This window comes from Lycorma delicatula, chromosome 12 (assembly GCF_047948215.1).
Source record: "Lycorma delicatula isolate Av1 chromosome 12, ASM4794821v1, whole genome shotgun sequence".
NCBI lineage: Eukaryota > Metazoa > Arthropoda > Insecta > Hemiptera > Fulgoridae > Lycorma > Lycorma delicatula.
In genome coordinates this window covers 63,647,920-63,660,469 of record NC_134466.1, presented here as the reverse complement: position 1 = coordinate 63,660,469, position 12,550 = coordinate 63,647,920, and the positions used below count along the sequence as shown (strand labels likewise).

Genomic DNA, 12,550 nt, shown 5'->3' with positions numbered 1-12,550 from the left:
CTTGACCAGGATTCGATCCCAGAACTACCGGATGAAAGGTAGAGGACGCTACCACTCCACGGAGATCGCCAAATATATGTATAAATTCGGCTTAATAATAAATATATATAAATATATGCATAATATCGCCAAATATATATATTTTGTGATTGAATACCTGCATTCGTTAATATTAATTTACCTTACTGTTTTTGAATCAGGTTTTTACTTAAGTTAGGTTATACTTCATTCTACACTTACTACAATCATTGTATTCTTTTTGCTAATGTATTCCATCAAGAAGAGAAATAAAAACCTGAAAGATTATATTGTAATGGTGGAAGTGTATAATGAATGGTATAATTTCTGATTGATTTGAATTGCATGTAAAGCTCTTTAAATATTACCTGTGATTTTGTTATTCATTAATTTATTTCCTTTGTTTTATAGAAAAAGAAAGGATCAACCATAGTTGTTAAGTAATGATGACATTTTTACGCAGGAGAATTTCATGATTAATGGAAAATGGTTTTATGAAGTAGACAAATCAAGTTGCTGAATCCTCTGTAGTCATTATACAAATTTCTATTATTTGTCTTTCTTGTAAGGAGACAGTATCAGAATACAATTACATCTGCTTTACTACTGATAACAACTTAGTAGAAAAGTATTATTCAATTTTTTACCCTTCATATTCTAGTTTCATTTCTTTTGAATCTATTCCTTTTTCATTTTATTTAATTTCATCTATAACCTGTATTATCAATTCTGTTTTCATTTTTCATTATAATAGTTTTTTTATAATAGATTTTTCATATTTATGAAATCCATTTCTGCCCGTACATTTTTCCATGATTTTATTGATTGCAGTGTTTTATCTTTTATAATAACTAACCATAGTAATTTTTTTTATTTTAGTTTTTCCTAAAAAAAAAATTATTTTCTATTATTGGGTGATTCACATTAAAGAGGTGGGACTATATGTTGTTTCTACCTAATTTTTTTATGTTAATTATAAATTTTAAACTATAAATTACAATTACATTTTCCTTTCTTTCAGATCTATTTGTGCATATCATTTGGATGTAATGATCATTGATGGTTTGTGTATTAAGTATATCACCACTTAAATCTTCGCATATAATGTTAATATGATTAAATTATAGTAATGGGTTGAATGTTCGATTAAAATTAATTACAGGAAAATTTTATAAATATGACATACATAAAAGAACTGAGTTGCCATTGGTTGGCAAATATTAAATTATCTCGTATCATCATTCTAGTTACATTGACGCTAGTTGTAGTGCCAATATTTACTCATTATTATCTTTCAAATGTAAGTATTGATATTTTTTTTGTATAATTATTCATTTTACTGGTTTAGTGTATTTCCCCATTCCACTTTAGTTTGTATGAATTTTTTTATGTTAGAAAATTTGTTATACCATGAGACTATCCAAATTTAAGGTACAGCCATTATCTTAAATTTTTTTTAGTATGATTATCTTTCATTTTGACGGTAAACAATCTCACTCTACATCATTTAGACTTGTTTTCATTGTTTCAACCTTACTTTTTCATTAAAAGAACATTACTGCATAATTCAAGTAATATTTACTTTAATATCTGTTTATCTTTACAAAACATAATATTTCAAATTTTGAAGTACTGTTGTACATATTACTTTACTCTTTCAAAGCAGGTTGTATAAGATTTAAGGTTTTTTTTTAAAGTAGCAGAACCTAAGTTTTCCTTGTTTATTATCTAAACAGATTATTAATTAAGAGATTACTTTTTATAATGGTGTACTCTTTGTGACATATATTTTATAATAATTATAGTTTTTAGATTGTGAAATACAAGTTATTTATAATAATAATTATTATTAGAGAAATACAGAATATATAAACAAATGAAGAGAAAGAATTATTGACATATGCATTGCGTTGGTAGAACAGATAAGTCTGTCTGTCCATGTATCTTTTTGTTAAGGTAAAATGAAGTATTTCTATGGGAATATGTATGTAAGGAGGTGTTAGCAGTGCACTGAGCCTCATGGTTTCCAAAATTTAGGCAATCTAATACAAAAGCTGGTATTTTTAGGCTATATATTGGAGTTGGCAAGAAAGTAATTTCAGTTTTAGCTTTACATTTGTTTTCAAGACTTCAGTCAAATGTTATGGTTTTTTTTTCATTTGGCATTTAATAGCTGTAACTTTTAGCATACTGTAGAAGCAGTTTGTGCATAATTTTGGTGGCACCTATTATGGTGGTACATAGTTTATGGTCAGTTTTAATATTGAGTGCAAAAACAAACATTTTTGACATATTTTAGTTTACTATTTCCTCAAAGGCAAGAAAGCTGCTGATGCTGTCAAAGAGATGAGTGAAATTTACATTGTCGTCACCTAAGAATGCATATGTCAAAATCGGTTTAAAATATTCTGTTCTGCAGATTTTTTTTCAAAGATGAACAACATTCTGATCTACTTAAAGTTGATCGAGACCAAATCAAAGCTATAATTGAATCAGATTGTATAACTGTGTGAAAAATTGCAGAGAAGTTAAATGTATTGCTTACAACGATTGAAAATTACATCTAACGTCTTGGGCTCATTAAGAAGTTCAATACTTGAGTTCCACATGAGTTAAAAGAGATTCACTTAACACAGCAAATTTGGTATTTGTGATTTGCAATGAAGTTTCAGCCCTTTTTCAAACGAATCATCTTTGGTGATGAAAAATGGATTCTCTACAGTAACATCAGTTGAAGACAATCATGGTCCAAGCATGATAAATCGATACAAACTGCATTGAAAGTTGAATTGTATCAAAAATCTTCATGCTATTAATTCAGTCAGCTGATCTTCATGGTGGAGTGTTAGTATCTTGGCCTTTCATTCCATTTCCATATTCCTACTTACAAACTTCTTTGGTGAATAAAAAAAAAAAAATAAGCAAAAACAAAACTTGGTGGGATTACAAAGGTGCTACCTACTTTGAACTGCCTCCAAGGAATCAAACGATCAATTCAGATGTTTACTGTCAATAATTAATGAAATTTGAAGAAGCAATCGAAGAAAAATGGCCAGAATTGGTTGTTATATTGCAAAGGAGTTGTGTTCCACCAAGACGAAGCAAGGCCTTACAAATCTTTGGTAACATGTGAAAAATTACTGGAGCTTGGTTGAGAAGTGAGATCTCATCTATATACCCCAGATCTTGCTCCATTAGATAGATTACCATTTATTTCAAAGTTTGCAAAACTCTTTGAATGGGTAAAACTTTCACTAATAAAGATGATCTGAATTTGCACTTGGTTTAGTTTTTTGCTGATAAGGACCTATGAGCATGTAATCATGAAGTTGTTGAAAAGATGGAAAAAATTTATCGGACAAAATGGAAAATATATAATTGATTAAAGTTCATATTTTGTTTAAAAAAATTGTTTTATTTCACACTACAAGACTGAAATTACTTTCATGCCAACCCAATATCATCATTTATTCACGCTTTTTTGTCTTATTAATATACTATTTTAAGCATATTTAAAAATTTCAGGTTGAAAGAGATGCACCATTGGGTGATATACATAGAACTCGTTCTAAATTGGAGACTTACGAAGATTTTAGTGCATTGAAAGCAACCGATTTAAAAATGAGAATTAATGAAATGCTAAGAATAAAAGGTATTCTATATTGTTAATTTATCATTTAGTATATTACAAAACTTCTTCATATGTGTAAAATATTCCTCTACGGTGAACCTGTTTTAGTTATATTTGCTGGTTGATTTGATCTTGGTCTTTAATCAAATTTAGGGTGTACAAAATTTCAACACTATATTGGGTACATGTCCTGTTCTAAATCATCTCTGTTCATTTATTGATCAGGAATTGTTTTATTTACAATTACCTTGTTAAAATGTATTCTTGATAAAACATTAAATAATAACTAAATTACCTCTGTAAAATATTTAAAAAAAAACTTTTTAATACACATCTATAAAATGAATTCCAACTTTTTGTGTTAAGTAATTTACAAATTTCAATGGAAAAAGTTGTATATCAGCCAGGTGCAAAAAAACATGAGGAAAAATATTTATACTGCACTACCAAAATGAAGGAGATGAACTGCTTAACTACATTGTAAGTAGAAAAGAGACATGGATATCGTACATTAATATAAGCACCAGTTGATGCAGTAGTGAAACTCATCATCACTGCTTGACCATATACTGCAATAAAAATAGTTGAAGAATTAAAATGACTTTACTGGAAAATCCGCAAACATTTAATACACAGTCCCAACCTAGCTGTTATTGCTTTTTCCATTTAAAATAGCATCACAGAGGTTGAAAATGATGAACTAAATTAGTTGTTGAAGTAATTTGTTGGTTTAAATCAGCAGTGGGAAACTTTTTTCAAAGATGGAATTATAAAGCTAGCACAGCGGTATGAAAAATGTATTTCAATCGATGGCGACTGAAATATTATATATACAGTATCTTTCATAAGTTTAAGGACACCTTAGAAAAACTGTTTATGTCAGTTTGTCTAAAATTATGAACTACATACAAATCTTATATGTCTGTGAGTAACAGCTTTAAAAAATACATCTTTTGGCGAAAACCGCAATCTTCTAAGTTTGATGCTTCAAATTTTATGGAGTCATTTAAATATTTTAAATGAGCTAAAATTAGCCCATTTTTGTATAAATAAATTACTATTTCTCGTAAAATATGTAACCTAGGCTAATGAGTGTGATATCATTTTAAAGCTATGTTTTAGAGTTTTTCAATAGAGTAATAAGAAAAATTCTAAAAAATTTATTTATTGAATTAAAAGGGCTTAAATGATTTTAAAATTTTCATGAAATTTTTGTTTTTAAGAGAGTAATGTTCAAAAATGTACAAATCACTTAAAAGTGTCAGGTACACCAACCTAGAGTGTCAGGCATACCAACAGTAATTAAAAATGTCAAGTTGGTACTATTATCAGCTGTTTCCCACCAAAACGATGATGAATTAGCATTTGTTTCTTTGAGGTTAGGTTGGTGAAAAGTTTTACAATGGGTACGAAAAGTGTTAGTGTAGCAGTAAAATGGCAAGTAATCGGTCTCTGGAAAGCAAATAAAGCATATAGAGACATTGCTGAACAATTAAAAATATCAAAAACATATGTACAGCAAGTTCAAGAAACTGTTGTTGATCTTTTACGATCTGGTCGACCACGAAAAACGTCAATGAGGCAAGACAGAGCAATTATAAAGGTATCAAAACTTAATCAGTCTGCTAGTTTGCCTGATATAGCGACAGAAGTAGCACAAAATCATGGAATTCAGGTTAGTACTGCCACTCTTTCTAGACGTTTAAAAGAATCTGGAATGGAATCACATTTCGCATTAGCAAAGCCTCTTTTAAGCGCTGTCCACAAGTTAAAATGTCAGTTTTGCAAGCAAACGAAGAACTGGTTGAAAGAAGCTTGACGAAGGGTTGTCTTTTCTGATGCAAGCAGATTCCAGTTGTATTCAAACAGAAAAATTAGGGTCAGGCGAACAAAAACTGAAAAGTTTCTACCAACCTGCATCATTCCTGCTGTGCAAGGTGGAGATGCCGTCTTGGTGTGTGGTTGCATACCTTCAGAGGGCGCTGGACACCTTAGAATAATGGATGGGACAATGAACAGCATACAGTACATAAAAAACAATGGAAGAATTCATGCTTCCTAGTGTCCATAACCTGTTGGGTGAGAATTTCATCTTCCAGCAAGACAATGCACCTTGTCATAAATCACGAGTTACCAAGGCACGGTTTGATGCAAATGATGTGGCACTTTTGGACTGGCCTGCTCGTAGTTCTGACCTAAATCCAATTGAGAATTTATTAAATTGGATGGCACTGTAACTTCCTAAAAGAAAACCTAAAAATAAGGCTGAGTTATGACTTCAAATCGCAAGTCTGTGGCAACAGGTGACGAAAGAAAAATGCCTGGAATTGATTGAATCAATGCCTGATAGAGTAGCAGCATACCTAAAATCGTATGGAGGTCATACAAAATACTAAACATTTAAAAAATGATGTAGCATTATCTCTTATTTTTATTTTTTATTTTTAACTTGTCCTTAAATTTATGAAAGATACTATATATATATATATATATGGAAAAATAATTTATTATTATTCCATATATATATATATATATATATATATATAGAAAAATAATTTATTATTATTTTTAATATATAAAATTATAATATATAATTATGTAATATTTATTTTTTATTCTTTTTATATGGTAAAATAATATATTTATATAAAATATTTGTTAATTATTTAATATTGATTTTTCAATAATAATGATCTTAATTAGCATAGGAGTCTTATCCAAACTACTACTCTAAACACATAATTATCAATTATGTACTAAAAATGGTCATTAAAGATGCTAAGTTTCCAAACTGGTTCAGCAAAGAAAACTTATAAACACCATTATTAACAAAAGGATATGTCAGTGTCAAAGATTGTATAAGATTTAAAGCTCAAGTTTTTATTTTAGTTTGTTCACAAAAGAACGTAATTTATGTAAGTTTGTAAATCAACGTATTGAGATTAGGTTGAAGAATCTGTTACCAAAAAATTTAAAAATTTCTTCTGGTATGTAAATAATATTGATAATTATAGATCTAAATCCATTTATATATAATTCAACTTAATCCACCCAAGTGCAGTTAAAAGACAACTTCTACCTTATTTCTATATTTATAATTTTTCACGATAGTACTTTTGCGGAATCCTGCATCATCAGTCATGTGATATTTATAAATTTTATAGAATTACATATTAAACTATTAAAAGATTAAAATTGCGATTATATACAAGAGTATATGAAGTCATATAATAAAATATATTAAAAACAAATGTTTAAGCATGAATGTGGCCAGCCAAGTACTACAGCACTGAACTATTTAAATAAATATCTTATGTAATATCTGTGAAAGTGCTGCTATCTATTGTAGCTTTTATGAGTGTGTCTCCTTCAAAATCTGTCTGTAAGTTTATCAATAAACAGTAAACATTCCATTACAGATGTTAATAATAATTTAGAAATATTAGAAATTGAAAAAAAATCTGGATATTTTGAAAAAAATATAAATATAAACAGATCAACTTACAGACAGATTTTGAAGGAGACAGTATGTCTCCTTCAAAATCTGAGTGTCAAAATTTATGAGACTTCAAAATTTTAGAGATTTATATCCTTCAAAATTTATGAGTGTCATAAATGCTGCAATAGGTGGCCACATACATGTTTTTACTTTGTTTTTAATATATTTTATTACATGACTTTATATACTCTTGTATATAATTGCAATTTTAATTGTTTAATATGTAATTTTATAAAATTTATAAATATCACTCAACTGATGATATGGGATTCCATGAAAGTACTTTCATGAAAAATTATAAATATACAAATAAGGTAAGAGTTGTCTTATATATGTACTTGGGTGGATTATGTTGAATCATATATATTTGAATTTATATTATTAGTGCAGAGCTGATATGGATCTTGAATGGATTAATTCTAGAAAAATAATTATAGATTTATACCTTGACCTTATACTGTAATAATGAATCTGCTGATAACGGACAAGCTATTTTTGACGTTTTTGCTAAGAAATTTAGATTTGTCTACACTTCTAACAATTTGAATTATACAAAAGTAGATTTTAATTATAATGACTGCCTTAGTGATATAACTCTAACAAATTGTGAAGTTTCTTCAGTGGTTTCTAGTTTTAATAAGTGTGTTCCATAGTTTTTGGGAAATAAACATCATGAGACCACATTTGCATTATTTTTTTTCAATGACTTTTGCCAATTTTCTGGCAACACCATAATCCCGTCACTGTAGAACTACTGTGGTTTCCGGTTAAAAAATTATGACACATAGTTTTTACAGACCTCTTTTGAAACTAATGTAATACCATTCTGGGAGTTCTGCAGAGACTGAAAAAATGATAGTCTGATGGTGCTAGGTCCAGGTCCAGGCTACATGATGGTTACATTAAAACCTCCCACTCAAGTTCTCTCGATCTCTGACGGGTTGTTAGAGATGTAAGTGGTCTGGTATTGTCAGCATGCTATACGAAACCCTTTCTATTGACCAGTTGCAGTTGCCCTAATTGTTGACAGTACAGGTTTGAGTCTATTGTTTTGCCTGGAGGCAGCAGCTGGTGATGCATGATACCCTTCCAATTCCACCAAATGCACAGCATAACCTACCTGGGCATCATTGTGGCTTTTCCACATACTGTGAACCTTCTCCTCACTTAGACCATGATCTTTTTTGCACATTTTTGTTGAAGGTTATCCACTTTTCATCACTTGTGATCAACTGCTTCAGAAACACCTTGATTTTGTTAAGTTTCAGTAGAGATATGCAGAAAGAAATTCAATAGAATAAATTTTTCGGAGTCAAATCATGCGGCACCCAAATGTCGAGCTTCTTTTTTTATCCAGCTTTCTCAGAATGGTTTAATGCTGTTTGGTGTTAGATATTTAGGTCCTTATCATTGTCATGACAGCTTACATGCTGGTCTTCCTCAATTTTTTCCAGCATATGCTAATGCTGGAAAAGGCATGGAAATACATGTACAAAAGGCTCAATACTTTTTAGACTATCTATTATTATAATGGTCTGTAAAAAAATTATAATTTTTCTTTTTTATTAATTAAACTATATGCTTACCAAATTAAATCTACAAATATATAAATTGAATCTTTTTTTACAGGTTCAGTAAGCAGTGAGTTGAGAGATTTAGAGAATAAAAGGCAACGATTACAAGCAGAAGTAGCTGCTTATGCTCATAAAATAGATCAACTGAAATTAGATCTTCTACATCAACAGACTGAATTGGATAGATTAAAACTATCAGTTGAACAGGTATCTTAATTTATACCTTTTTTTTATTTGGTTTCAACTATTTCTCTTAACCCTAGAACTGGCAATCATTAATTTAGTCACATTGGAACCTGTTGATCACTAGCAGTGCAACTAATCAGCTTTGCTAAGTGGCTTTTTGTAATACTCCACTTTTTTTTACCATCTTGATCACATTGCTTGATAGTAAAGTAGTTTAGAAACTAACAGGGAAATTTTTTATTGTTTTACAATAGCTTTTATTTTAATTTTAATTTTTTTATCCTTAGTAAATTCTAACGTATTTGTTTATTTAGTTATGTTTAAGTTGTCTTATTTATGTTTTCATGCTTGGTTTGTTGTGAGTAGTTTGTCTTATTTTTATTATAGTTTTTTTTCTCATTATCTTATATTAAATGTATCTTAAACAATTACATGAATACATGAAACATTTTTTTGGAAAATAATGAAGAACAATTCACTTTTGAAGCTGACTTCACTGATGAAAATGATAATCTATTGTACACTAGAGTGGATGAACTCGATTTTTGTATATATGCCCACGTATCAGTTTTTTTTATTTCTTTTGAGCATGGAGGGTAATTGCATCACATCAGCAGAATATTATTTGTCCATCAAAACATTGCATACCTATCAAAATGAGTTTCTCCTCAGAAACAGTCATTAGGTTTGGCTAAATTCTTCTATAAAATATTTTGAGTTATTTTTTTTTATGATGAATTCATGTATTGTCCAAAATACGAATGAATGCGTACAAAAAGTAATAGCTGATACTGCAAACACCCTTCTAGGGTCAACAATTTTCTCAATAGGAAGAGGTATTTCTATGTAATGTGTGACAAAAAAGGGAAAGACTGAGTCCAGCTATTTGTATACTGGATGTAATTTTAGGGTTCATACCACTTGTTCTTTCAATGATAAATTACAAAAATATGATGGATCGATAGAAAAAAAATTTAAGAAATGAATGATGTTGAATATCCCAGTATATAAGATATTGTTCGTGAATTTTAAGTTTTTAGAAGATTAAGGAAAACTTAAATCCTCTTCATCTTCTCATGTGGATGTCTTTATCTTTTTTTAGAAGATGATGACATCCAACTTCTGTTTGTAACAAGGAACAAGGTACAAAACTAAAAATATGAGTTTAAGAGGATTCTTGTGCGACTATTAAAATGATTACAACTGATTTTGTTGTTAACAGAAAGACAATTGACAAATCTTAGTTTAAAAAATAAAATTTATGCAAAAAGACTGTTTTTTTTCCAGTTTGTGCAATATTCATTATAAGATGATCAAAGATGACTATACGTTTTACAGATATTATCTATGAAATAAAAATTCTTAGAAATAAAACTATTTGAATTTGATCGTGATGGAAGATGAAACTTTGTATTTTCAGTATAATTTTATACTAAACATCAGTGCTAAATGGATGTCACCAGAATAATTTGTCTTAAAATCTTTGGTCGTAAAATTTGTCTTTAGAAGTCAAACATAAAAACAATGATTATGTTTTCTAAGACAGTAAAGGAAAAAATACTTCACTAAGGGATAAACCTTTGGAAGCAATTGTACTATTAATTACTAGTACACAGCAGAAATAGAAAAAAAGCATAATTTGTATTACCTACAGTTTGACTCCTTCAGTATTTTCAATTTTAATTATCCTTGTTGTCCATATTACACCGTCAATGGACATTTCTATAAGAACTCTGAAACACTTATTGAAAAAAAATTTGTTGGGTTCAAATTAAGGGCATCAAGTGATTGATTTCATTTTAATGACAGTTCGTAAATTCACATAATTCCTGGATATATTTCTCCAGGAATTTTTGAAATGAAAAAATTAGTATTAGTCTCAACAATCTACTCCAGATTTGTCTCACTGCGATTATTTCTTATTTTTAAAATTAAAGTTATCATTGAAAGAGTATCTTCTTCATGATGTTATAGACATCTATCGTAGAGTGACTCAAAGTATATCAAAAGAAGATTTGCAGATGTTTCTCCAATAATTGCTAGATCCTGCCATTCAATCTTTACGTAAAACTAGCAGTTAATGATGTTAAAGAACAATTTAGATCTGGAGTATCAGTGCGAGGTGAAAAGATAAAGATGCTACTATTTGCTAATGATATAGTAATTTTAGCTGAGAGTAAAAATGATTTAGAAGCAACAATGAATGGCATGAAGTCCTACACAAGAACTATCACATGAAAATAAACAAGAACATAATGAATTGTAGTGGAATTAATGTAGATGGACCACTGAGTATAAAAATAGGAAGAAAAAATTATGGAGGTAGAAGAGTTTTGTTATTTGGGAAGTAGAATTACTAAAGCAGGAGAACCCTGCAGGTTCTCCTGCTTTAGACAAAGCAGGAGCGATATAAAATGCCGAATAGCACAGGCGAAATGAGCTTTCAGTCAGAAATGTAATTTGCTTGTGTTAAAAATTAACTTAAATGTCGGGAAAACATTTTTGAAAGTATATGTTTGGAGTGTAGCTGTACATGGAAGTGAAACATGAATGATCAGAGTACCTGAGAAGAAAATATTAGAAGTTTCTGAAATGTGGTGCTATAGGAAAACGTTAAAAATCAGATGGGTGGATAAAGTGACAAATGAAAAGGTGTTGCGGCAAAGTGATGAAGAAAGAAGCAGTTGGAAAAGTATAGTTAAAAGAAGAGACAAACTTATAGACCACATATTAAGGCATCCTAGACTAGTCGCTTTAATATTGGAGGGACAGGTAGATGGGAAAAATTGTGCAGGCAGGCAATGTTTGGAATATGTAAAACAAAATGTTAGGGATGTAGGATGTAGGAGTATACTAAAATGAAACAACTAGCGCTAAATAAGGAATCTTGGAGAGCTGCCAAATTGCTTGGAGACCAGTCAAATGAGTGAACAAAAAAAAGTTATTTTTCTTCAGAATTCTATTATATTTAAAGATTTCATCATATTTTTAGAAATGCATGTAATATTTGTTTATATATATTGCTTATTTTTCAATTTTCTGCTGCGATTTGTATTTGATAAATTCTTTAAATTTGACAAAGGATTTGATGCAAAATGGAAATGATAGCTTCAGTATACAATGTCTAGTAAATCTCTTTGGATGAACTAAAAAGGTTAAGGTGCAAAATAGAAGTGAGTACGTGACCCATGCTTTACATTGTGGTTGTGAAAATAGACTACTTTTTATATATATTACTTTGTTGTAAAGAAAATTATGTTTTATTTGTCTTTACTGGGTAATCCATTTTCTAAAAGCATGTTTTAAATTTTTTTTAGGGGGCATAAATATTGTAAAATATGTGTTTTTTAACATTTTCTATTTATTGCAATCCCTCATTTAGATTTGTGAAAAAGACTTGGTTGATTATAAACTAATGGAATAATCATGTATGTTAACATATTTCAAAATTTTCAAAATTATCTCAACATAATACTCTTTTTATTTTATTGGGTATCAATATTAATAAATTAATTTTTTGTTAGATTAATAAAAAACAGAATTCACCAATGGAGAAATCCCTTTTTGTCCTTAGACCATCTTCAGTCTTGTTTCACAATTAAAACCTAATACTTATGCTGAAATTATATAATATAAAAAAGG

General features: G+C 29.3%; 1 protein-coding gene across 1 annotated transcript in view; it reads left to right on the top strand.

The window, feature by feature from the left end:
• Positions 1-12,550, top strand: part of LOC142333298 (exostosin-3-like) — a 234,443-nt gene that overhangs the window by 169,769 nt on the left and 52,124 nt on the right. Inside the window, exons 5-7 of the mRNA XM_075380324.1 lie at positions 1,040-1,318; positions 3,544-3,670; positions 8,778-8,929. Of these exons, the coding sequence (XP_075236439.1) occupies positions 1,196-1,318; positions 3,544-3,670; positions 8,778-8,929 (402 nt within the window). The 5' untranslated portion in view covers positions 1,040-1,195. The remainder of the gene's footprint in view (positions 1-1,039; positions 1,319-3,543; positions 3,671-8,777; positions 8,930-12,550) is intronic.